At 44.7% G+C, this 27,837-nt stretch overlaps 3 protein-coding genes and 1 long non-coding RNA gene across 4 annotated transcripts in view; 3 read left to right on the plus strand and 1 right to left on the minus strand.

Annotated features, from left to right (window-relative positions):
* LOC144390332 (uncharacterized) overlaps positions 1-27,837 on the plus strand; it is a 243,100-nt gene that overhangs the window by 31,180 nt on the left and 184,083 nt on the right. The gene's annotated exons all lie outside the window — the stretch shown is intronic.
* On the minus strand, positions 1,229-5,322 carry LOC120815104 (uncharacterized). The gene is made up of 2 exons (XR_013454410.1): positions 3,254-5,322; positions 1,229-2,303 (listed from the first exon to the last, which is right to left on the minus strand). It is a non-coding gene; the product is annotated as an uncharacterized LOC120815104 (long non-coding RNA).
* On the plus strand, positions 14,519-27,139 carry LOC144390276 (protein NLRC3-like). Its single transcript, XM_078096755.1, has 8 exons — positions 14,519-14,629; positions 15,005-15,118; positions 17,452-17,530; positions 17,684-17,894; positions 18,052-19,855; positions 19,946-20,119; positions 20,817-20,990; positions 21,346-27,139. Exons 1-8 carry the CDS (start codon positions 14,562-14,564, stop codon positions 21,617-21,619), a joined length of 2,898 nt encoding a protein of 965 aa, XP_077952881.1. The 5' UTR covers positions 14,519-14,561; the 3' UTR covers positions 21,620-27,139.
* Positions 25,836-27,139, plus strand: LOC144390326 (neoverrucotoxin subunit alpha-like; the record flags this gene model as incomplete). Its single annotated transcript, XM_078096836.1, has 1 exon — positions 25,836-27,139. A coding segment is annotated over one exon (657 nt), but the record flags the coding sequence as incomplete, so codon positions are not given.

Here is a 27,837-nt window from a genome sequence, read left to right on the forward strand (position 1 = left end):
TACTACGCCAAATGAATGGTCAACAAAATTTTGGTCACCCCCGACAAGATCTCACTCCAAGGTTTTTTGAAAAGTTAGCAGCTCTGTAAATGCCAGTGTCCTAGAACAGGAGTTGTGTTGATCAGCAGGGTGGGGTCGCTGCTGTTTTGTGCGTCCATGCACTCGTCTCCGCTGAAGCTCCACCTCCAGGAAAGCTTAATCTCCGTGGCGTTCTCCTGACAGCCTTTATCGCCCCCCCCCCCCCCCCCCGGAAGCGTTGTCCTACCACACTGCGCTGTGTAGGACTGCGTGCGGTCTGTCTGCAGCTTGGTGTGCCAAATATCGGTCGCCACGCCTGGCTTCCCCGCTTCATACCGGGCGCCAGATCAGTTCCTTTTTAAACCCTCATCACGTCTGTGTTTAAACAAGGGCCGTGTCCCTTTTGTATTGTTAGCTGGATGTTATTTTATTGTAATTTTGTAAATTGTTTTTGTCTTTTTTTTAGTTGCTGGAGACTGGTGGTGCTGGTGGCCGTGTGGTGGTGTCCTACCCATTAGTTTGCGGTGTCCTGGGAAGTGGGTTCCTCACTACGTCGAGGGGTTTTGAGTTGTTTTGAGTTTGTTTTCTTGATTTGGTGGGTTCCCCCCACCGCCTCTACACCTAGCGTTGTCCGCCCACCCAGCTCCAGCCCTCAAATTGTTCTAATGGATTTTCGTTTGATTTGAATTAAACTGCACTTATTTTAAAAGTATTTAAAATAAAGTTGTACTTGTTCTAAAACCGTGAACTGCGTCTCCGGCCTAATAAGAGTAAACTTACCTGTGGGCCTTGTACTGTCCAGATTATTTCTCGGGGTGAAATTCCGTGTGGAGTTGTTGGTTGTTCTTTATTTAGTTGCATTCCCCTTTTTCACCCTATCCTCGCCACAGGACAAGGCACACCGGCATCCAATCCTTCTAATCATCCTCCTCCATATAAGCCTGGGCGTCTCATCACTTCGACGCCAGATTATTCCGTCCGCTACGCTAGCAAGGGATTAGCAGGATACTTGGATGTTTTACTTGGATTTTTGGATGTACACTAACCTTGTTGCTTCCTTCACTCAGAACTCTCGTGTGCCCCCTCGCTCGGCTCTTCATCCTCCCCGTTGCCAGGATCCACCAGCCAGCCAATAAACTCTGTTCGTATACCCTACTACAAACCACTGTCTGCTTTGGGGTCCGAACCTTCACTTCAACGTAACTATTTATTGGTGAATAGTTTACTGACTGCTCGATAGTGTATTATTTTGATCACTTTGTTTAAGGTAAAAAGGTTTTCAGGCAAGTTTGATTTTGCAAGAGGATTCAGAGGTTTTGTAAATAGTGCTTGAAGATGAGGTTTTGAGAAAATGGGTTTAGTTTCAAGAAGTCTTAGTAATCAAAACTGTCATTTACAAATATTACAGGGTACATAATTTACGTTTCAAAAACACAAATACTATTTGTAAAATGTATTTTGATATATAATAAAAAATAATGAATAAATACTTTTTTTTTCCTCGCTCAAGGTGGCCCTTTATGTACCAGCTGCCACTGGTTGTTGTTGTATCCAATGTCCTGCTGGGAAGCACAAGGTTGGTGGTACGATTCCAGGCTGCCCCATGTTCCATGTCGAAGTGTCCCTGAGCAAGACACCTAACCCCTAATTGCTCCCCAGGCAAAAATGTGAAAAAGCCATGGGTTTAAAGTGTAATGTAAGTCGCTTTGGATAAAAGCGTCTGCTAAATGTAATGTAATGTAATACAGCAAATGAAATACAGAAAAAATCATTCCTAGGCATCATCTCTTCGCCTAGCTGGATCGGGCCGTCTCTCTTCGTCCACATCGCAGGCTACGTTCTCTCTCGCCAGACAGCGAGGGAAGAATCTTCTTGAATGGCGAATCCATCCTTGCACTGACCCTGCATCAGTCTGGTTGCACGCCTCCTCCATGGCTTGAATGAGGGGTATCCTGACATGGGGCTGGAGATCGTAAACCTTCCACCACCATGCAGAGAGAAACTCCTCAATGGGGTTAAGGAAGGGAGAGTATGGTGGAAGGTACGGAACTGAAAATGATGGGTGCTGTTGAAACTAGTTTTGGACCTGAGCAGATCAGTGAAAAGATACATGGTCCCCGATGACAACGTATCTCATCTGCTCTGCCTCTATCTGGTCTTCTGGTGTGACAATGCCATGTGGCCGATGAGGTTTCTCCCTCTTCTTCTAACCTTTGTCAGGTTAAACTCAGCCTCATCTAAGAGTATGAATTCATGCCGGATTGCATCAGCATCCATTTGCAAAACTGAAAAAAACAGAACACAGCACGTTGTAGTTTACAGTAGGCCTCTGTAATGCGTATAGGCCTGTTGATGTATCAATGTACATGGAGGTTTAGTGTGAAGTGCCTTTGCACTTTACATATACAGTCAATACTGTAGTACAGCGGTTCCCAAACTGAAGAATGCCGCGGCCCAATTTGAAATCTGAAAATCTTTTGCGTCCCACTCAAACCTTTAATCACAACTCTGATCAAAACATAATGATGAATTGACCTTAAGAATTTAACCAAAATGAAACATCCGCGAGATATTTGCTCGCTTGCAAATCGTGAAAAAAGAATCTCTGCTCGCGCTGGAAGGAGTTTTCTACGCGCTCGCTGTTGTTCTTTCTGACAGGTGGAGACGGTGCTTTCAGGGTCCGATCGATGCCGTGAGGTGCGTCCGCTCCCGCCGCCCCCCTCGCCATCCACGCCTTAAATCTCCGGCTGCTTTTAGAATAACTTATTTCCCCGTTAAGATGGTTCAGCTACTGTAGAGAAAAGGGCGCCGTCTCTCGCTCTTTAATCTCATGAAGTGCTCGGCGAGAACGACAGCTTTGTTTCTCCGACGCGCCCTGAAAGCAGCTTCATATCTCACGCGCTTGAGCGCCGCTCAGCATCTCGCCGTCGTAGACGAGCTTTGGCGTGTTTGGCAGAGTGTACAACCAGTATGGATCAACCGATTAACCAATTGATCCATATATATAAGGCGCTCCGGATTATAAGACACTGTCGCTTTGTGAGGAAATTAAAGCCTTTTAAGTGCGCCTTGGAGTGCGGACAATGCGGTATATTGACTTTAATACTACAAGAGGGCGCCGCGTTTGTTGAACAACGACAGGCGGACATTGTACAATGGGTACAAACAATACTGATGTAGTGCCTATAGGCTGCATTTTACTGCACTGTAGACGGTAGAGAAAAGTGATTCTCACCTGTGCTCTTGGCGAAATGTCCGTATTACTGATGTTGAACAGTTTATCGGCTGAGGTTGAGCTGAACTCTCTGTCCAGCCTCTCAATGTCGCCCGAGTTTGATCAGTGTGTTCACATTTGTGGCGTTTTTAAGGCAGTGTCTAAAAAGGCAATTAAGTGACATAATCTAAAATGTCTGTGTCTAATGTAGAAAAGTGTGTTGAGGGATACGGGACACACGGAAACACTGTGTAGTATTTTGCAAATAGTGTGAGTCTGAGAATGTGCTTATAGTTGTGCAGGTCTGGGCTTGTGTTTTGCTCCTTGAGTGTCAGGTTTCACTAACTGTGTTATTTGACATTTTTGTGTCAAAGCAGTCGTAAGAAAACAGGGGTGGACATTTTAGGACAATACTTCTTTTAGATATTTTTTCCCAATTGAACTTCTGAGACTGAGATCTTTGAGTTTTTTATATTAGGGGCCATTATGTGTTGTTGTTGGCAAAGTATATTTTGTTTGTTAGACTGTAATTTATTGCAGGCAATTGTATAAACAGATGAACATACCGGTTGAACGTGCTCCTATTGATGGTGGTCTGTCTTCGTGGTCTGGTGAGAACTGTCTGGTGCTCCCCTACCTGTCCCTCGCTTCCTGTCACCTACGTCCCTTATGTACACCCAGGTGCACCTAATCACCGCCACCTAGTGTCCAAAGTGTCAATATAAATACAGTCTAACAAACAGAATATACTTTGCCAACAACAACACATAATGGCCCCTACAAGCTGCTTGGACACTTTTGATGTGTGGAATCTGCCATTTGTTGCAGTATTGGTCGTCTAATTGTGTTCTAAATAAACCTGTCGTGTTAAGCGTAATTCGGGTGGACGTTTCTCGTCAGACGATTGAACTGTTTACCAGTCTGAGTGTTGTTGTGTTCAAAAATGAAGAAACGCCGGACGGACAGAGGTCATCGCTGATCAAAAGGTTAAATCAAATGTATTTAATAAAAGAGATGGCGTTGTGGTAAAAAGAACATCTCAGCTGAGGAGCCGCTGGTCTCAGCAATCAAACAGGCCCCAGGTCAGTCCTTTGACCATCCCTAGTGCCCGTCTGTCGCCTCCACCAGCAAACTCCAGAACAATGGTTCCTACAGGTATTTATAACAATGCTTAAAGGTGTGAAAGTCAGTGTCCACACCTCTGGGCGTGGTCTTCTGGTGTAAGAATATGTGTTCAAGATTTGGAGCCTGGTCGGGGTTATCAAAAATTCAGCCGAACGACTTCTCTCGTTCTGGGAAATTTATTTGTCAGATCACAGGTCAAGTAACAGCGCTGCGTTTGCAAAGGCAGGAGCAGTTCAGGCAGCACACAGGCCGGAAGAACAACTAACTAACATCAGCAAGAACATCATGTTTTATAACCCTTGAAAAATAGAGAAGGAAAGATTTCTATTGGCCCTAAACTGGCGTAGAGGAGGACCTTCCACTCCCGCATCTAAGATCCGGTCACATCCAATGTCCAGACTCCTGACTTAACGTAAACATCGTAAACAGAGTGTGTATGTTGAACAGTGTTGGTGTGTCTCTAACCCCCCTTTGGCTGGTAAATCTTCTAGTTGACCCGCAGACCTTACATTCCTCAGCCAGGACATAAACTGACTCCCCATCCTGTCGGACTCATGTCTGCCTGCTTGGCACATCCTGCTGTGCGCTTTACCTAACTCTTAAATCAAGACAAGCCAGCAAACCCCCAACTAAGCCCATGAAAATAACTTTTGATTATCACTGGTGAGTTCAATGTAACTCGGATTTTGAATGACCCTTAGTCAATATCAGTTGTTGTGCAAGTATTACATGCATGCATTCCAGTTGATTACATTAAATCAAATACAATCATAACTGTACATTGGTATTATTCTATTACAGTTGCAGATTTACAGTGGTTTTACAATATTGTCATTACTTTATTGATTACACAGTTTCAGAATCATGGCTGTATTCTGGTGTACACTATATGCATTTTATTCATTTCATGAACCGGACCGTCAATTTGTTTCTAATATCCTAAAGTATGTTTACCATTAAGCCCACCTGACGCCCGAGTTTGATCAGTGTGTTCACATTTGTGGCCTTTTTTAAGGCAGTGTCTAAAAAAGGCAATTAAGTGACATCATCTAAAATGTCTGTGTCTAATGTAGAAAAGTGTGTTGAGGGATACGGGACACAGGGAAACACTGTGTAGTATTTTGCAAATAGTGTGAGTCTGAGAATGTGCTTATAGTTGTGCAGGTCTGGGCTTGTGTTTTGCTCCTTGAGTGTCAGGTTTCACTAACTGTGTTATTTGACATTTTTGTGTCAAAGCAGTCGTAAGAAAACAGGGGTGGACATTTTAGGACAAAACCCCTTTTAGATATTTTTTTTCCAATTGAACTTCTGAGACAGATCTTTAAGTTTTTTATATTGTATATTATTATTACATATTAGCTGCTTGGACACTTTTGATGTGTGGAATCGGCCATTTGTTGCAGTATTGGTCGTCTAATTGTGTTCTAAATAAACCTGTCGTGTTAAGCGTAATTCGGGTGGACGTTTCTTGTCAGACGATAGAACTATTTACCAGTCTGAGTCTCCTCATGGAATATTCCCCTTTATTGTGTATATTCTGCACTGTCTCTAAGCGACAGCTGCAGGGGGGTTACACGGACTGCAGAACTGGACCAGTACTCGGGCTGCGACGGGTGACGTTTGCTTCCACACTAGAAGGTCTATAGAGAAGGGCGAGTGGACTCCAGGGCGGATGTGGCGGACGGACGCTGGATCCGTCCTGAAGCCCACTGCTGTCTGGCTGCTGTGAGAGCTCTGTGACTCTGGGCCAGGAGAAGACGGGAATGAAATGAAAATGAATGTTCCCACATCACTAGCAGGTCAACATTAAGCACAAGGATGATGACTGTTGATGGTCCACAAATCCACACTGGCCGTCCCACCACCAGGGTTGCTTCACGTGGTGGAGCAGTGAGAAGTAAGGATGAGCCCTGTACTAGTGTTGTTACCTCCGACCCTCCTGCTTCGAAGCTTGTGTCGAAATATGAACCAGTGCAGGCGAAGCAAACGTAACGGTGCTCGGTTCGTTCGCTGCTGATCACGTGATCAGTGACGTCCGAAGCTTCGTTCCTGTGTCACGTGACAGCTTCGATTTGATTCAATGGGCTGGAAACAGGGTTCGGGCTTGTCGGTTTGATACAGTCAAAGTCAGTGTTGCTGTAGTAGTAGTACTAGTAGTACTAGTAGTAGTACTAGTTGTAGTAGTAGTACTAGTAGTAGTCGTAGCAAAGAGCAAATTTGATGGCCGCCACGTGTGGAGGTTCGACTGCGTTGGCTGGCAACGCAGACGAGACATCTAGCCTTTATATACATATCTATGGAACTACAGAAGAGGAGTTTGCTGGACAACACGAGCAGAGCTACTGAGCCACGTTACCACGTAGGAGTATTAACAAGGTGCCACTGGAGAGGTGAACAGCCCGGCTCTAAATACTGCAGGGGTGGATCATGGAATGTGGATCAGCTGTGTAGGAATGGAGCAGGATGAACGGCCACGCCTCCTCACCTGCTTCCTCTAGACACGCCCCTTTTCTCTTCTGGTTGATGCTTCAGCAAAACCAGAGCTACAAGACAAAGAGTCACAAGGTCAGTTGGTAGTTTCACTGTTATCCTGCATTAGAATTCGGTCACATTACAATATTCTCTTGGCGTTTTGAGAGGGAGAACCAATCCAGGCCAGTCTGCTCGTTGCTGAATGCTCACTTCCTATAGTTTGAATTCCTCCACTATTGCTGTAGACGGTAAAGTGTATTTCCCTCGTTGTTTTTCCTTATACTCCGTGTGATGCTCGGTATCTGACAGTAAAACCCTTGAGGACCTCGAGATGTCAAAGGCACCTCTGCTTGACTTGACTTTCATTGCCTCTCACCTCAAAGAATAAAGTTTGGATGAGGAGGATCAGGTGAACATGCATTGTGGTTGAAGTACTACTTCAAATCCAGTAAAAGCACATGCACTTCCTGGTGTGCACTTCCTGTTTCCTGCAGTTGAAAGGAAGTCCTTCCTTTTTAATTGTAATGTTCGTATTCTCCACTGAACCGTTATATTCCACATTATCATGCGAGAGCATTGCTCATCGTGTTGTGACTTGAAATACATGTTGTTCGTGCCATCCGGCCTTTAAGCGGCCTTCACACATTATTACTCTGCATTTATAGTTCAAGTGTCATTTCATTCTAGCGTAAACGTGCATGTTTATATTTAATACTCAACAGTAGAGTCGCGTTGCAGCAAACCAAAGTCTGCAGACTGAGTTGTGTGAGTCACCTTAGCTACAGCTGTGCTGTGTGTAGGTGAAGCGAACCCGGACATTGTCTCCAAGTAGTTTGTGTAACTCGTCTTCAATGAGACCAACAAGCCCATTTCTGTTTAATCACATTTTACAGATGTTTTCAAGCACTAAGTTAATTCTCATCCTCCTGCCTATAGAGCAGTGATGAGTATTGATTTCTGAAGTTCTTGGAACAGGAAGTTGTATTTCTGTGACTGAATCGTTTCTTTGCCTTAATAACTCAGGATGTTCCACTTTATTGAGTTCATCAGCAACCAACCGTAGCAGTGATAGACCATAGCACTGTTAAAACTGGCACTGGCGTTAATTAATATCTACTAAATAAATAATAGGAACCGTCAATAATAATAATAAAAAAGACTAAGTACAGTTTTGAATTACATTGAGCTGAATTTAATAAATGTTGTTTATTTATTAATTACATGTTACTTAAATTTGCTTCAATAAAATTGGCTGTGAATCACTGAGTAGTTTTTAATTATATTTTATGAGTAAAGTTTAATATGCAGGAAAATGATGACTTTTACTCATTTAGAGTACGTCGTTTTCAATTGCCGATTCACTCAGGAGGCACCGCAGGTACTGATTCAGGCTCTTGTCATCTCCCTCCGGGACTACTGTAACTCTCTCCTGCAGGTCTCCTGCTGCCACCATTCAACCTCTGCAGCTCATCCAGAATGCAGCAGCTCCACTGCTCTTTAACCTTCCTAAGTCCTCTAAACATGGTGCTCACGTACCGTGCTGTGAATGGATGGGGTCCAGCTTACATCCAGGACCTGGTCCAACCCGACATCCCGACCCGCACTCTCCGCTCTGCATGTGATAAACTGCTTGTTCCTCCTCACTGAGAGCAAAACACTCGACTAGATCTCCACTCTTTGCTGTCCTGCTCCTAAATGGTGGAAGGAGGTCTCTGAAGACATCAGGACCACAGAGAGTCTTCACATCTTCAGACTAAAGACACACCTCTTCAGACTCTACCTCCACTAACACACTAACTAACTGTAGCACTTACATTGGACTTATAATGGTTCTTATCTACAGCAAGTTGTAAAGCGGCTTATTAGCGTCAGCTAATTGACATGTGATGTAATGGAGTTGATGGTGAATTTATGCAACTTTGTTGAATTCATATGTTTGTGAATGTGACTTTGAAAGAGTCAGAGCCTCCAGCCACCAACCTCACCGCACGTCACTGCCAGCAGCTCTGTGAAAGGTCCAACGTCTAGTTTCAGAAGATCTAAGGAGACTTCTACTGGTCAGAGGACCGTCTGAAGAGCTTTGCAGTACTTTCATTAGATCTTGTATTGTCGATGCAGAGGTCTGCAGACGTTGTTTTTCTGACCCACAGTAAGAAGTAAAAACAGATGAAACTGATGACTAACTGTCACTCAACTAATAAACTGTCCATCGACAGTCTTCAGCATCTGGTTTTCATGATGATCAATGACAGAAGCTGGAGGAATTACAGTTTGTGTTCTACATTCAGTCACATCTTACTGTGTGCAAGCAGGCTGCTTTACTGGCTGTTCTTACCCACAATTCTTTGCACAGCAGGTATATGAGCCAGAGGGTTCAAGGTGCCATGTGATGAGGAAGTAGAACACTGCATGTAACAACATGTCCTTTGTGATTTGGCAGGCGGCTTCAGACTGATACGTGGGGAAGTTGTTCCGCCCCAACAGGTTCAACCTGATCATCAACACCACTGCGTGAGGACGTGAGGACACACCCTCTGTGATGAAGGACAACAAGCTCTAACAAGCTGCGTCACTTCACTCCGTCTGATGGAAGCTGAAGTGAAGCACGGAGCTCCTTTTCTACACGGACCTGCTGAGGACAGAAGAGAGCTGCTCACTGAGGAAGTTCATGTCTACGAGCTCAGTAAGTGCAGCTGTGATTGGTTGAATGACATCATTGATGGTCGTGAAGGTGTGATTGTTTAAAGCTGGGAAACAAGATGGCGCCTGTGTGAGCAGGCAGAGAGAAGCTGCTGTTAGTCTGAATGATGACGCTGTGATGAAGAAGAGGAGCTCAGTCTGATCTGGGGTCTGTGAGGACTGTTACTGATGAGGAGGGGAAGGTAGCAGACGGAGGGGCACTAGGACCCAGCAGGGACCACAGAGCTCACCTGGGCCTTTGTTCCTGAAACACACCTGAGAGACGCTCTGTTTGTCTCACCTGCTGTTTCAGTCCTTTAAGGCAAGGCAATTTTATTTGTATAGCGCTTTTCATACACAAGGCAGACTCAAAGTGCTTCACATCATAACATTTCATACAATAAAGTGAAATAAAATGCAGGAATTAAAAGAATTAAAAACAGCAAATAAAATTAGCACTTTTTAAGTCTAAATTGTAGGCGGGGAGGCGCTCTTTATAGATGTCATGGTGAATATGAAGTTTTGTATTCCGCCAGATTCGTTCAGCCTTCCTGCGCTCTCTTCTCTGGGCTGTTACAACAGCAGCTTTTCTCCAGGCGGCCTTTTGCTTACTAGAACTGGTTTTAACCGTAACAGGTGCAATGTCATCTATAACATTGTTTACAAGATTATCAGCATGACATGGGATTAGAGGTGGTAACGAGGAGATGACATTTTTAAAGAGTACATTAGTATGTTCATTGATGTACTGTTTTTTGACAGTATTTGAATCTGATTGTGTGTCAGGAATGAAAGAAATATTAAAGAAAACACAGAAGTGGTCAGACAATGAGGGATCAGTCACAAAAACATCCGAGACAATGAGACCTTTTGTGATAATCAGGTCCAGGGTGTGTCCCTTACAATGAGGAGCCTCTTTCACATGTTGAGACAGTTCAAATGTGTCTAAAATAGTCAAAAGTTCTTTTGCACCCTTGTCATTCAAGTCGTCAGTATGAAAATTAAAGTCACCAGTTATAACTAGACAGTCAAAGTCGGTAGAGATGCAAGACAATAATTCAGTAAAATCATCGAAAAAATGTGCAGAATATTTAGGTGGCCTGTAAATAATTAACAGGAGAACTCTCACAACACAATGAAAGCCATGATGTGATGTGGTAGTGGGTCTTTATGTCTTTATCAATATCACATTTCCTTTTATCCTGTTTGAAGCTCTAAGAGAGGACGGTACGACACAGCTGGCAGAGCCATTGCTGTAAGCTTGGTACATGGCGCTCCGCCAACAAACCTCCTCTCACCAACAGGATTTTCTCTTCTGGTTGATGCTTCAGCAAAACCAGAGCTACAAGACAAAGAGTCACACGGTCAGCTGGTAGTTTAACTGTTATCCTGCATTAGAATTAAGTCACATTACAATATTCTCTTGGCGTTTTGAGAGGGAGAACCAATCCAGCCCAGTCTGCTCGTTGCTGAATGCTCACTTCCTACAGTTTTAATTCCTCCACTATTGCTGTAGACGGTAAAGTGTATTTCCCTCGTTGTTTTTCCTTATACTCCGTGTGATGCTCGGTATCTGACAGTAAAACCCTTGAGGACCTCGAGGTGTCAAAGGCACCTCTGCTTGACTTGACTTTCATTGCCTCTCACCTCAAAGAATAAAGTTTGGATGAGGAGGATCAGGTGAACATGCATTGTGGTTGAAGTACTACTTCAAATCCAGTAAAAGCACATGCACTTCCTGGTGTGGACTTCCTGTTTCCTGCAGTTGAAAGGAAGTCCTTCCTTTTTAATTGTAATGTTCGTATTCTCCACTGAACCGTTATATTCCACATTATCATGCGAGAGCATTGCAGTTGTGTGTGTGAGCACATTTCACATGTGTGTGTGTGTGAGAGGGTATTGTGACTAATGTCCCCCACGGCCCCTCATACGTCCCTCTCTGGTTTTAAACACTGGAGAGTGACGCCGGGTGCGAAAAGTGGTCGGTGGAAGCTTCCTTTGTCCGGACGGCAGGTTCTGGTGGTCGGTGGCAGGTTCCCTTTTCAGAGCGGCAGGTTGCATTGGTCGGTTCTTCCGGTGGTCCCGCCTCCTCCTCATGCAAATGACATGTTAATGAGTATCTTCACGACCATGGGTTTGCTGTAAGTCATTTTTTCTAACTAACTTTAGGAGGCGGGTCCATGTCTCTAGTGAAAAAGGATCCTTCCACCGACCACTTTTTGCACCCGGCCTCACTGACCCTGGAGCAGCGGCTTCCCTGATGCTTATTGCGCAGTGTGTCTGCTGTGCTGAAGGGGGACGGATACTTTATTTTACTTTATTTTAACCCAAGGAGTATTGTGTCCTGCAGTCATACGTGCACGGACCTGTTTCAGGCAGTTTAACAACAACATGAAAAGAGGCGCATAATACAAAGTGCGCTCGTATTATATGGTCTCTAAGAGCATTTTGATTGGTTAGAAACAAGGATGTTCCTTGTTTCAATAGTCATCACATCATCTTTGTAGTCATCACATGATCTTTGTAGCCAAAATAAACAAGACATGTCACTGAACTGTGTAACAAACACCATCGCCAGCTTCCCCAGGCAGGAAAAAACGGTCACATGATGCTCAAGCTTTCTGATTGGCTGAAAAAACTCCTGCTAGATGCCTGACGCAGTTTCACGTCTCACACATAAAGCAGGAGGTGAAGCGGCTCGGGGACTTTCCTCACTGCAGAAACAGCAGATTAAATCCATAATTCCCGTGAGAAGCGGCAGAGGTAAGACGTGTGTGTGTGTGTGTGTGTGTGTGTGTGTGTGTGTGTGTGTGTGTGTGTGTGTGTGTGTGTGTGTGTGTGTGTGTGTGTGTGTGTGTGTGTGTGTGTGTGTGTGTGTGTGTCTTTGCTGGCTCGCTGTGTGTTTCACAGTAACTCTGCAGGCTTTGTCTCACTCAATGATTCATAATCCACCGATTCGCTGCTGTTCTTTGGCTCCAACGTCCGCGAGCTTCAAGCACCGACAAAATGTCCCACTCGGTCCAAAGGTTGTGGACAAACCTGCACGTCATATGTGACTCTCCCATATGTGGCCCACTGCTTAGAGCAGACGTCCCGAAACATGTTATTTTGATCGACACGGTTCGAATCCAGATTGAGGCGATCTTTCATTAAAATATATTTTAATCTATATTTTCTTAAATGAGGTTCTTAAGTGTCTGTGATGCACGATGACCGTCCGAGCAGAATCCCCCCTTTTGTCCAAATGAGTCGGTGGTGGAAGCTGCAGCCTCGCGAAAAAGTATCGATACACATGTTTGGGAGAGTTGAACGATACGCCACCAAAACCAGTTGTCTTGGTTCCCTCTGAACCAAATGGTTTTCTAGCCGCTGCCGATGTACAATGTGATGACAGGTGCAGGAAACGGAAGTGACATCAGTGAGCTCGAGGGGCCGACGGCGTAACGCGTCCGTGTTGTGACGTTTTGTCATTTTGCTCGCGGGGGATCGAATCCAGGTTGCGGCGATCTTTTAATAAATCTATTTTCTTCAATGTATTTCTTCATACGTGGCAGTGACGTAGTGCTCACTTATACGACCGTAATCGCTGCAATGGACATGTGATGACTTTTGAACATTTTCAGCAATATGTTTGCGAATGTGTGACGAATAAGGTGACTGAGGCAGAAAACATCTGCCGCTGTAGAGGGAAACAAACAACGTAGACAAACCAGTAGGTTCAAAAACCAGTAGGCACGTAACACCGGTACACCGAGCAACACTCTGGTGGAATATTTCATTGTAACTAGTTCGGGAGAAGAGAATCATTTATTTCTATGGTTATCTAATAAAAACAAAGTCTTGATGAATGATCAAAGTTGTAAAAGTCAATAGATTTCTTGCTAGCAGGAGGTCAAATACACGCGCACGTATTACAGAGCTCTGTGGAGACGCGTCTCCGAGCAGCGCTGAGCTTTTATACACACACATGAAGGTCGTCTCCAGTGGCCAGTATGACAAATTGCGAAGTGAGATATGAAGGTTGAGATGAAGTAACAGACAGTTCCTTTGTTCCAGCGTTTGTGTGAGAGCAAGTTGACTCGCCCTCCTTTCTTTAGACTCCGCTGCAAATGGAAACGTTGGGTCATTCTGCTTTTCACACGTCAAGCTTCAATGTAGACAATCTTATGCTAAAAGTGATCATTATGTTCTAACATATTTGACCATGACACATGTCATGTGATACTGGACTGTTTTACTGACTTCTGGACTCTGAAGGAGATGAAGAGGAGAAACAGCACAGCTCCATCTGCTGGAAGATGAGTGCTAATGTTCATCTTTTAAATCATTACATGTCATTTAGCTGACGCTTTTATCCAAAGCTCTGTAGCTCACAGTAACATTACAAAGAAGCCATCGCGAGAGCCCTTAATACTAGCATCAATGTACGAGCGTGCTATAACAAGCTTATTAACATTGCTAACGAGGTGTATTTTGGTTCCCTCCCACCTATACTTACTTATAATATTGATATTATAAAACTATACATATCTCGTGTTGTCATTCTGCATGCTGAGTTTTAGTGGCCTATATAGTGATTTAACATAAATAACGTCCTGATGGACCGCTGCCTCCTGCCAAAGGAAAGCGCTTAAAAGAAACACGACATTTATAGGATGAGAATTTAAAATGACGTCTCTTGACACGTTGTCTCAAGACAACAACACAAAGTGTCCCATGAGAGTTTTAGTGTTGAGGTGAATGAGCTCTGTGTGTTTGTCCTGATGAAGATAATAACGTGTGAGCTCTGCCAGCAGGTTGGTGTGAAGGTGTGAAGGTGTGGACTCTGCTATGAATCAGGCTGAGGACCCAGAGGACGGAGTCCCTCCCTCTGAAGCCCCTCTGTGTGGGGAACATGACAGCCAGACCAAAGCTCAGAGGTGAGAGGACCATCTCCAACTGTCCTCCACTCGTCTCCATGTCCCAACTTCTCTGACTCATTGACTCTGCTTCTACATGTGTGACCAGGACCCATCAGAGACCAGGACCTGGACCTGGACCCAGCTGTGTGTCCATGAAGAGTAACCGGTCTATGAGTCCTCCTCTACTCTTCAAAGATGTTGGTCCCTCTGTTGATGCAAGGTGAGGGTCTCAGGCTGATGATGAGGTGTTTCTACCAGACTCTCTGGTGGAGGTTCTGGGTTTCTTGCTCCAGGGCCCTTCAGCAGTGTCCAGTGAGGGAGGGAGAGCTCCATGGAGGACTTGGTGAGACATGTTGGGACTAAACCAAACTGACTGGTAAAGAAAACAGTGAGCTGAAAGACTGAGCTGTTGATTCTCAGTGGGACCAGCAGGACCAGTAGACCTAAACCACTACAGGGAGTCATGTGGTCCACATCCAGACCTCACGTCATGGACCTTTACCTTGTTTTGGTCTCTGTGAGGACGGACACCATGTGAGCTGATGCTTCATGATTAGATGATGATGTGATGATGTAATCTCAGTGTTTCTTTCAGTTCACATCAGCAGAGAGGAAAGTCTCCTGAACCCAGATGTTTGTCCATGAAGAGTGATCGGTCTATTGATCAATGGATTCACTTCAAAGATGGACGCCGTTCTTATGACCCAGAGTAAGTTCTTAAACAGATGAAGAACTGTTCTGATCCTCAGTCATGAATTACATAAATGTTTGTTCATTGTTTAACGTGTTGTTTCCATGACGATCCATCATGACAGAACTCATTATCTTCATCTAACTCCAGGGTGTCAAACTCATCTTAGGTTTGGGTCAGATACTGTCCACTTTGATCTCAAGTGGGCCGGACCAGTAAAATCTTAGGCGATGGTCCGGTCGACGGGGGGCCGTCATTTCCAAGCGGGCGCTGCTGCCTGGAGGAACGCTGTGGTCTAAAAGGTCTAACACAGGGGAGCCCACACTTTATCAGCTCGCAAGCTACTTGTCATCAACGCTTCAATCCAAGTCATGGCGATCGCCCGAATAATAACAACGAGCAGCAGCGGTAACCAAGGGAACAACAGCGCTGCAGACCGGGAGCACAAAACGAATCCATGTAGAGAAACAATCAACAATAAGTTACTGCAGACGTTCTTGGTCGTTACCTCACTCCATGACTTGCACTGATGCATGCGTGGTGACCTGACGTGGTTCTTTCTTCAATGTTAGGTGATCTACCAGCACTGCGTTGGTGAAGGACCAGGGGCCTCATTTATAAACGTTGCGTACGCACAAAAGAAGGCGTACGCCGCTCTCTACGCAATAATTGGTATTTATAAAAAGCAAACTTGACGGAAAAATGTCCTTCACGCAAGCTCGGACCCACGCGTACGCACAAAAACGGGTGAAATGAGAACCGTCGGCAAACGCAAGAAACACGCAAACGTGTGTGAAAGTGTGTAAAACTAGACTGTTGTTAAAGAAATGACGGACGGTAATAAAACGGCATGATGCCGTCACAATGCGTAATGACGCTGATGGCTGATCTTCGCTCTTAGAAGACGTGGCACATGGAAGGATTGGCGCTGTAGTGCAGCGCACCATCGGCCTGTTTAAGGGCAGATGGCGCTGCCTCGACTGCACTGGAGGGAGGTTGTTGTTTACTCCTGAAAAGGTGTGAAACATCGTGCTGCATGTGCTGTGCTACATGATGTGGCACAGCTTCCAAACGCGCCTCGACCCCCTGACGCCGATGTTGGTCCAGACCCTGTCCCCGATCCCCAATCACTGCCGCCTGTCTCTCATCAGGAGGGGACAGCTCCGGTGTCCCTTTCCCCCCCGTGGGGACACACCTTGGCGATGGCGCGCTAAACGCTTTTTTGCATCCACTTTGATGTCAGACCAGTTTTTCTTTATTTGGGTCCGAGGTCGTGAGGCTGCAGCGTTGCTCTGCAACCTTTTGCCCCTCAGGTGCCTTGTTGGCATCAGTGATGTCCACACTGTGTCCTCCAAAGAGCATCTTACTTCTCCTTCCCACCTCCCAATGATCATTTCCACTTCACACTGAGTGAAGTTACGTTTCTTCTTTTTCCTCTCAGTGTTTGTCATGATTTCGCAATCGATGAATATTCATTTGTGGGCGTTCCACAGACTATATATGGGCAACTATGGGCGTGACACGAAGCCGCAAAAGCTGCGCTGCATTTAGAAGTGATTGTGATTTATTAAGGGAAAACTGCGTAGGACGTTTTATAAGTCTGAATATTTCTGTGCGTCCGCACGTCCTACGTTTCATCCGTACGCCACTTCTGGAGCAAATCCTACGCAAGCTTTTATAAATGAGGCCCCTGGTCCCCCTGGTCTAACACATGCGCTCACTCACAGAGTGCGACCCCCAGTGGACTGATTAGGAATAGCAGCTACTTTTATAGAAAAGCAATTTGTGTCTTTGTGTAATTCTCACAATAGTAAAGTCATCCAGCGGGCTGCATTGGACCCCCCGCAGACCAGATTTGGCCCTCGGGCCTTGAGTTAGACACCCATCATCTAACTGGTCTGTGTGAGTTTGAGTGTGAATCATTAACTGTAAACATCCTCAGATGTAAACACAATGTGAGCTAGTTCCTCCACATCAGGATCAGCAGAGGTGTGGACAAAGTATTGTCAGTAGACTCTGTGAAAAGGTCCAAAGACTAGTTTCAGAAGATCTAAGGGGACTTCTAGAGGTCAGGGGACGGACTAAAGAGGTTTGGAATAGTTCCATAGGACTTTGGACCAGATGCAAAGGTCTGCAGACGTTGTTTTTATCACCCACAGTAAGAACTAAAACCAGATGAAACTGATGACTAACTGTCACTCAACTAATAAACTGTCCGTCATCATCGACAGTCTTCAGCATCTGGTTTTCATCATGATCCATCATGACAGAAGCCAATATCTTTAACTAATGTTGTATTGGTGTTGATGGTCCAAACACCATGTGAGCTGATGGTTCATGTTCCTCCACAGAGAGGACCAGGAGAGCTCAGAGGTTCCCACAGGTCCGTCTGCCCAGCAGCATCAAACACACCTGGACTCCATCTTCATGGTGTGTACATGAACAACTACTTTAACATCTCTCAGTTCACCATCATCTCCAGGCTGCACTTTGTAGACCAGTGGATTGTCCGTCTGTCCAACATGGACCTGATGGTGGCTTCCATGTTCTAGTTGGTGTCATTCATAGAATGTTCTGTTCCAGCTGCTGGAGGAGAACATCCTCACTTTTGTGAAGAACGAGCTGAAGAAGATCCAGAAGGTTGTGAGTTCAGATTACCCAGAATGCTTAGAGAAAGATGATGAGGAGGTGCTGGATGAAGAGCAGAGGAGGAGCAGAGAGGCCTTTGTGAAGATCTCAGTGCACTTCCTGAGGAGAATGAAGCAGGAGGAGCTGGCTGAGCGTCTGCAGAGCAGTAAGAGGATTTCTCTACAGACTTACCATGCCGATACATGAGACCTTCACTAATGTCTCCAGAGATGGACAGAATATATTCATAGTCATTCTCTGAGGAGAGGAAATGTTGAAATCTATTCTGTGACTCATTGATCTTCTTTGTTGTCTTCATCCAGGACTTCCTGCTGCAGTTTGTCAGCGTGAACTCAAATCCAACCTGAAGAAGAAGTTCCAGTGTGTGTTTGAGGGGATCGCTAAAGCAGGAAACACAACCCTTCTGAATGAGATCTTCACAGAGCTCTACATCACAGAGGGAGGGACTGCAGAGGTCAATGAAGATCATGAGGTCAGACAGATTGAAACAGCATCCAGGAAACCAGCCACACCAGAAACAACCATCAGACAAGAAGACCTCCTCAAAGCCTCAGCTGGAGGAGAGGAAGCAATCAGAACCGTGATGACTAAGGGAGTGGCTGGCATTGGGAAAACAGTCTTAACACAGAAGTTCACTCTGGACTGGGCTGAAGACAAAGACCACCAGGACATACAGTTCACATTTCCATTCACCTTCAGAGAGCTGAATGTGCTGAGAGAGAAGAAGTTCAGCTTGGTGGAACTTGTTCATCACTTCTTCAGTGAAACCAGAGCAGCAAGAATCTGCAGGTTTGAAGAGTTCCAGGTTGTGTTCATCTTTGACGGTCTGGATGAGTGTCGACTTCCTCTGGACTTCCACAACAATGAGATCCTGACTGATGTCACAGAGTCGGCCTCAGTGGATGTGCTCCTCACAAACCTCATCAGGGGGAAGCTGCTTCCCTCTGCTCGCCTCTGGATCACCACACGACCTGCAGCAGCCAATCAGATCCCTCCTGAGTGTGTCAGCATGGTGACAGAGGTCAGAGGGTTCACTGACCGCCAGAAGGAGGAGTACTTCAGGAAGAGGTTCACAGATGAGGAGCAGGCCAGCAGCATCATCTCCCACATCAAGACCTCACGGAGCCTCCACATCATGTGCCACATCCCAGTCTTCTGCTGGATCACTGCTACAGTTCTGGAGGAGGTGTTGAAGACCATAAAGAGAGAAAAGTTGCCCAAGACCCTGACTGAGATGTACATCCACTTCCTGGTGGTTCAGTCCAAAGTTAAGAAGGTCAAGTACGATGGAGGAGCTGAGACGGATCCACACTGGAGTCCAGAGAGCAGGAAGATGATCGAGTCTCTGGGAAAACTGGCCTTTGATCAGCTGCAGAAAGGCAACCTGATCTTCTATGAATCCGACCTGACAGAGTGTGGCATCGATATCAGAGCAGCCTCAGTGTACTCAGGAGTGTTCACTCAGATCTTCAGAGAGGAGAGAGGACTGTACCAGGACAAGGTGTTCTGCTTCGTCCATCTGAGTGTTCAGGAGTTTCTGGCTGCTCTTCATGTCCATCTGACCTTCTTCATCTCTGGTGTCAATCTGCTGTCAGAAGAACAAACAACCTCGCCGGTGTCTAAAGTCTCTAAAGACGAACCTGAACCAAAGCGTCTCTACCAGAGTGCTGTGGACGAGGCCTTACAGAGTCCTAATGGACACCTGGACTTATTCCTCCGCTTCCTCCTGGGTCTTTCCCTGGAGACCAATCAGACTCTCCTACGAGGTCTGCTGACACAGACAGGAAGTCGCCCAGAGACCAATCAGGAGACAGTCCAGTACATCAAGAAGAAGATCAGTGAGGATGTGTCTCCAGAGAAAAGCATCAATCTGTTCCACTGTCTGAATGAACTGAATGATGTTTCTCTAGTGGAGGAGATCCAACAGTCCCTTAGATCAGGACGTCTCTCCACAGAGGAACTGTCTCCTGCTCAGTGGTCAGCTCTGGTCTTCATCTTACTGTCATCAGAAGAAGACCTGGAGGTGTTTGACCTGAAGAAATTCTCTGCTTCAGAGGAAGCTCTTCTGAGGCTGCTGCCAGTGGTCAAAGCCTCCAACAAAGTTCTGTAAGTACAGAGAGAGTTAATTCATACATCAGAACTTAAATATGCTGCCATCTTTAATACTTACTGCTTCTTCTTCATCCTTCTCTTCAGACTGAGTGGCTGTAACTTCTCAGAGAGAAGCTGTGACGCTCTGTCCTCAGTCCTCAGCTCCCAGTCCTCTAGTCTGAGAGAGCTGGACCTGAGTAACAACCACCTGCAGGATTCAGGAGTGAAGCTGCTGTCTGCTGGATTGAAGAGTCCACACTGTAAACTGGAGACTCTCAGGTCAGATTAAGTTAGTTTGTCTTCAATAATGCGTCTAGGGAACTCTGGAACCAGAGGATCTAATCTTAGAGACAAAACTTGGGGCTAAACGTATTTTTTGTGAATTAATATCTGTGTTTCCATCACGAGAACCTTGTAGACAAGACATATTTACCACATAGTAGCTTGAAAATAGACCGTCTGAAACACAATGTTCTTTCACGATAAAACTTCACATGTTAATCCTGTTGTTGTTGTTATTCAGGCTTTATGATGTCCTGTTTCATATAATGAATGAATGAAAAGCAGAGATGGGAAGAGACTGAAGATTTTAATGTATGTCTCTACAGTGATGATCTGCTGAGTGATGGTTGATTATTTCTGATTTGATGAAGATTCATTCCACATTTCCACTCACTTTTTTCTCTGTTTCTTTCTATGGAAGGAGTCAGATGGAGGATAGAGAAGCCTAAGTTTGAATTTAACTAATAAACAACAATAAATATCCCTGCCTCATCCTGATATTAATACCACAGTAATTCCTGTAAACAGAGCACAATAAACTTCCTTGTTCTATGTAGAACAAAAATAATTGTAAACACTTTCACTGAACACGTTTTTTCATGTTCTAACTGATGATATTTTAGTCCAAACTCATCATCAGAGGATTCAATATGAATACAAATGTTATTTTTCTTGTTTATTGTTGTCTCTTCAGACTGAGTGTCTGTAACCTCTCAGAGAGAAGCTGTGACGCTCTGTCCTCAGTTCTCAGCTCCCAGTCCTCTAGTCTGCGAGAGCTGGATCTGAGTAACAACCACCTGCAGGATTCAGGAGTGAAGCTGCTTTCTGTTGGACTGGAGAGTCCACACTGTGAACTGGAGACTCTCAGGTCAGGATTCAATTAAAGTCCACTTGGTGTCTTTATTTACATCCATGGTACATTTCTGACTTTCATAAGATTCTTTCTGCTTGCATGATTTAAATCAGATATGTATTTTCCAACTATTTCCATAAAATGTGTTTATTTTCAATATAATGTAAATATTTGACATTATAGAGTTAGTAGTAATGTTATCAGAGTGTTGATGTACATTAGTGGGTGTTTAGTTGTGACTGGAAACCAGTCAGTAACCATGTTAATGTGACCCCTCTGTACCTGATAGTATCTCAGTACTGCAGTGACCTTCCAGCCCTCACAGCTCCCTCAGATCATGTGACATGTGTCTTATTCTGTGTGTCTGCAGGCTTTTAGGCTGTCTGATCACAGAGAAAGGCTGTGCTTCTCTGGCCTCAGCTCTGAGCTCCAACCCCTCCCATCTGAGAGAGCTGGACCTGAGCTACAATCATCCAGGAGACTCAGGAGTGAAGCTGCTGTCTGCTGGACTGGAGGATCCTCACTGGAGACTGGAGACTCTCAGGTATGAAGAGGCTGCAGCCACAGACCATCAGTCTGGTAGAGGAGGTAGAGCTGGAAACCTTTTCTCTGTCCCACTGTCAGCCTGGTTAATAAGACCCTGACACACCAAGCTGACCTCAAACTACCAGAGACCCATCAAACTGTTTGGGTCCCACATGAGACCATCAACACAGACAGAAGTAGTGAGGAACAGTAGCCAGGATGAGCCTGAACAGGAAGGTGATGAAAACCTTGTTTCTCTGGTGCTTTGTCTTGTCTCCACGTTATAAGAGAGGACAGTGTCTTCTGACACGTTGACGGCATCATGGTTTGTTGATATGAGTCAACGTGGTCACGCTGCAGCTTTGTGGGCTCTTGACAACTCAAACAACACTTGGATGTTTAGATGCTGGTCCCCTGCCTCCAGTGTGTGTTTGTCCTTTAGTCCAGACATTATTATTAAGAGACAAACAGTTAGAGAAACAATCTGTTCAAAGCGTCTTGATGGATCATCACAGGAGGAACGTTTGGTGTTTTAAAGGAGTTCAGCTTCCCCTGCTTTTGGTGCTTTGCACTGAGAGACGGTTCCCTGGATGATAAGAGTGGACTTGTTGAAGCTACAGGTGACAGTCGGCCACAGACGCTCAGTGAAGAACCAACAGCTGATGGTGGACCTGGAATTAGGGAAGGGAAGGAACGGCGGTGCGGTTTGCGCGCAACAACAAGCGGAGTGCCGGTTATCACACTAGGGGGCGAGCGAGAGCAGCGGGGCGGAAGTGAGACCGTTAAATCAAACCACCGAGGAAGACGGGAACGTTAAACAGTGTAATACGACTACTGGACGCGAGGGGCGAGCGAGAGCGAAATGCAGGAAGTGTTCCACGTATTAAAGCAGGGGGGTCCAAACTTTTTCCACTGAGGGCCAAAGACAGAAAAATATGCGAAAGGTTGAGCCGCTCACTAAAGTTAAGGTATATCACCTCTGGTGTATTAACGGTAATACAAATCAATCAATTAAAAGTAGGTCAATTATGCTTGATAATGTATTATACTGACAGAAAAAACTGCATAAATCACATCTTTCTACGTATGCGTTTTCATTTAACTATTTTCAAATAAAATCAATCAAATGTAGGTAAATTATGCTTGATAATTGAATAAACTTAAAGAAAAAAAACTGCATAAATCACATCTCTCCATTGATGGGTTTTCATTTTTTTTACAAAAAGGGTTGGCAGCTCATCCTCAGATTGCTTCTTCGTCAGGATGGGGACCCCCTTCACAGCCCTGTATAAAGAGGGAAGGCTTTATTTAACCTACTTATGCAAATCATTTATCAGCTAACGTGTTTTAGAAAATGTTATCAACTTTAATTGACTGCATTTATTAAGTAATTGTGCTTTTGAACACATGAATACTGTGTAATATATTTGAACTCGCCTACAATGGGAACAGTGTTGCACTTAATGGGAGCAGTGATGCTCCTCTGGACTGAAGGACGGCTGGCAGGTCACGAGTAAGTTTGCTGGTTGAGATGTGAAGGACATCACAGAGATGGCTGTCGCTCATTTTGGTTCTCAATCTGCTTTTGTTCAGAGTTCACAGAGAAAATGTTTGCTCGCATATGTATGTTGTGCCAAACAGACTGGTCATTCTTTTTGCGTGGCGTCGCATCAGAGGAAACTTGGCCTTTTCCAAGCTCCGGTAGAAGTCGGGTAGGGAGAGGAGCTGCATCTCGATGAGTTCTAATTGCAGACTCTCTTCCACTTCTTCTGCATCCAGCAGGAAGGGAGTTGAGAACAGCTTGATTTCTTTCTCAATGACAGAAACGTCTTGGAAGCGCTGATTGAATTGTGTCCTAAGAGTTGTGATCACAGAAACATATTTCCCCTTTTTAGCAGAGAGGTCGGCCTTTGGATGAGCACGTTTGATTTCGGACAGCGTAGGGAAGTGCGCAAGGTTGAAGTTGCGTAGTTGTGTCTCAAAAAGACGAAGCTTCGCACAGAAAGTTGTGGTACAAGCTGGTCTTTGCCTTGTAGGCTCTTGTTCAGTGAGTTCAGATGACCAGTAAGATCAACTAGAAAGGCAATAAGGGAATAAAACCGCTTCAGCACGGAGCCGCGACTAAGCCAGCGCACGTCACAATGATAGAGTACGTCCCCGTATTCAGCATCGACATCAGATAGGAAAGCTTAATTCTCTGTGGTAGAGCCCTCGTGCTCGAATTATGTTGACAGTTTTCACAACTGTGGTCATCACATCGCCAAGCTGGACTGTCTTGGCACAGAGAGCTTTTTGGTGGATGATACAGTGCAATTTTACAGCCTCGCCTCCACTCTCTGGCACCTTGGCGCACACCATAGATGCCATTCCTTTGGGCTCGCCTGTCATAGCGGGAGCCCCGTCCGTTGCAACTCCACACAGCTCGTCCGATTAAAGTTCCATCTTGTCAATTGCACCTGACGCGGCTTCAAAAATGTCCTCACCCGTTGTTGTGCCCTTTAGACTCCGAAGATCAAGCAGCTCCTCCGTGATGCAAAAGTCATCGTCAACTCCCCGCAAAGAAGTGAACAGTTGTGCGGCGTCTGTTGCATCTTTCATCACATGCAATGGAGTAAAAGTCAAAAGCACAAGCTTTATGTGACACTTGATTCTGTATGTTAGCTGACAAGTCTTCCATTCAACGCACAATTGTGTTTGTGGACATGCTCACGTTGTTGAATTCCTGCATCTTTTCCGGGCAAATTATTCCAGCGACTTTAATGAGGCACTGTTTAACCAAGTCACCGTCTGAGAAAGCTTTCCCGCGGCGCGCTATGAGTTGAGCTACCTCATAGCTAGCTATTGTAGCGTTTTCTTGTGTGTTGTTAGCAGGGTAAAAGTACTGTTGTTGAGCCTGCAGGTTAGCTGACATGTGCTGGACTTTGTCCTCTCGCTCAGCAGCAGTGTAGGACGTGAAGGTCGGATGCTTGGTTTCGTAGTGTCGTCGTACATTGGACTCTTTCATCACTGCAACCGTTTCATTGCAAATCAGACAGACACACTTCTCCTTGACTTCTTTGAAGAAATATTCATTTTCCCACCGTGTTTGAAATGTTCTGCATTCACTTGCTATCTTGCGTTTCTTTGTTTCTGCCATTTTGTCGTCGCGGAAATTTTTTATTTGACTTTTTTTTTTTTGTGGAAACATCAAGTTCATATCAACACGCTAAATTAGTCTGCCCAGAAAACCAGTCTTACTGTTAAAGTCATTGAGATCCATCAGGAAAATCCTCCGCTGCCGTCCTTCATTTGTTCAACAGACAGGTCCATTTCTTATTTGTAACATTTGAAACATCCTTCTCACCTTTTTCACCCGTGACCCGTTTTCATGCCTGCATGTCACACTTAAATGTTTCAGATCATCAAACTAATGTAAATATTAGACACAGATAACGCAAGTAAACACAAAATGCAGTTTGTATCATTAAGGGGAGAAAAGAATCCAAACCTAAATGGCCCTGTGTGAAAAAGTGATGAAAACATAAATGAAGTGAGGTTCATCACATCTTTGGAAAGCCCAGTTCCATTTCTCCAGCCACAGCCGTTCTCAATCTAGAAATCACTTAAATAGGAGCTGCCTGACAAAGTGAAGTAGACCACAAGATCCTCACAAGCGAGACATCAGGCTGCGATCCAAAGACATTCAGGAACAAATGAGGAACAAAGTCATTGAGATCCATCAGTGTGGAAAAGGTGACAAAGCCATTTGTAAAGTTTTGGGACTCCAGCGAACCACAGGGAGAGACATTGTCCACAAATGGGGACAACATGGAAACATGCACATTGTGTGAATACTGAATGGTCTGTATCTGCTTTATCTTTATGAAACAGTTTAATGTGAATGTTCCTTTGCACACGTCCCATGAAGCTTGATCTGTAGCATGACGTCATTTCTCCCGTTTGAATTCACATCTGGTGAAAGTACAGTGACAGGTCCATTTCTTATTTGTTATCCATTCATCTTCTTCATGAATATATTCCAGCACCTCGTCGCTGTGTGACGCCTGACTGACAGTCTGTGGTCGTCTGTAAGTAGTGGTAGAAGAAGAAGAGGTGCTCCATGTGGACATGAAGGACAAAGCTGTGTGTGAGAGTGATGTAATGTCCATGTCTCCATGCTGCTCTGACCCCCCTCCTCCTTTCAGGGTGGAGCCTGATGGAGTCCGATGGTTGACACCAGGTCTGAGGAAGTGTAAGTGTGCTTTGATTCATGAAGATTCAACCATCTTCACACTGTGACATCACTCATTCACCTCTGTGACGTCATCATCAACGTGTCAGTAGATGAACACATGATTAATAACTGCAGCTGTATTGTGTCTTGTTCTCTCATCAGATTCCTGTGAACTCACAATCGACACAAACACAGTAAACAAACAACTCAAACTGTCTGACAACAACAGGAAGGTGACATATGTGGAGGAGGATCAGTCATATCCTGATCATCCAGACAGATCTGACTACCGGCATCAGCTGCTGTGTAGAACTGGTCTGACTGGTCGCTGTTACTGGGAGGTCGAGTGGAGAGGATACGTTTATGTATCAGTGAGTTACAGAGGAATCAGGAGGAAAGGAGACAGTGGAGACTGTTGGTTTGGATACAATGATCAGTCCTGGAGTCTGATGTGCTCTGATAAAGGTTACTTTGTCCGTCACAATAACACAGTAAGATTCATCACCTCCTCCTCCTCCTCCTCCTCCTCCTCCTCCTCCTCCTCCTCCTCCTCCAGTAGACTAGCAGTGTATGTGGACTGTCCTGCTGGCTCTCTGTCCTTCTACAGAGTCTCCTCTGACACACTGATCCACCTCCACACCTTCAGCACCACATTCACTGAACCTCTTTATCCTGGGTTTGGGTTCTGGTCTGGTTCTGGTTCCTCATTGTCTCTGTGTCCTCTTCAGGAGGGAGAGTCTCCTCCTGGTGGAGAACCTTCCTCTCTGCTCACCACATAGTTCAGTCTGTACAGCTGATGGTGGTTCGTGTGGGTGTAGATGCAGGTGGAGCAGGTGAGGGGTACCTGAGCTGGTCTGGACTCTGGGGGGTCCACAGCTCTCTGGGACTCAGATGGAAGTGTGAAAGAGCTCAGCTTAATGCTGCTGTGCTCCTTCAATCAATAGATGATCATTTAGATGTTGGCTCCTAATTAGGCTTTAATCTTCATCTTTATGTGTTCAAGAAGACATTTTATAAGACCGTCTTTTATCTGTCCCCCCATATGAGACAAATGTGTCCTTATGTGTGTGTGCGCTTCATCAGCAATAATAAAAACAAGGTGAAGAAGGAAAATATGAATGTGTAATTCTTTTTGAGCCCATTTTAACTTCAAATCTTTCTAAATCTGTTGAGTGAAATCAAATCTAATTTCACATAATCAGGTTTGTTTTGAACAAGAAGCTTTTTAATGGTTCAGCAAACCTCTCAAGGAAATATTGAATATGCGTTACTTGTGTTTTTATTCCCTATAATGTCATTTACAACATTTACTCCATGTGTTACTTTAACAGAAATAGAATTGTTTGGCTCTAATGTTAATAAATGACTTTTATTGGAAACAACTGTACATGTTTAAACAGGCCATCAAATAAAGATGCTTTCAACACGCTGTATTATTTCTTTTGACATGAAATACTCTGATCCTTTTTAAAGATGCTGTACTATTGACTTTTGTACTATTTCCTCCATAATATCTGTATTTATTCTACAGCCCTGTTGCTGTGTCAATAGCACAGAGGAAACATTGGTGGTGCAGCATGTTGAAGAAGGAAGTGAGTAAATAAAGAAATGAGTAATGAATAAGTTGCTTTATTAACCTTATTAACCTTCACGCAGAGCCGTCTCACAACAACACAAACTACTGAGCTCGCTACTTCAGGTGCAACTTGAAGCTTTCATTCTGCACCAAATATCACACTTAAGTCACCAACAAAAACACACAAAGCACAAGCACACATTTGATAACAGGGTGGAGTTTATCTCCTCACAAAGTGGAGTATTGAAAGTGTGTGTTGGACAGAAATATATATATAAATAAAAGTGATCAAATCTGCTGGGTGTAAAATATACATACATCAACATGAATTAGCAGTTTTGGTGCCTTAGAACGTTGTGTCAATGCAATGAGCTTCATGGCCTCTTAACCTCTTGTGAGTGCTTATGAGTGACTACAGCTGGTGACTCTGAGGCATTTAAATAGAGCTCATTGGATACAAACGCCCACAAACGCTACAATGGGAAAGTCAAAGGAGCTCAGCATGGATCTGACATTGACTTGAACAAGTCAATGATTTATATTTTAAA

Source organism: Gasterosteus aculeatus, chromosome 21 (genome assembly GCF_964276395.1).
Source record: "Gasterosteus aculeatus chromosome 21, fGasAcu3.hap1.1, whole genome shotgun sequence".
Lineage (NCBI taxonomy): Eukaryota > Metazoa > Chordata > Actinopteri > Perciformes > Gasterosteidae > Gasterosteus > Gasterosteus aculeatus.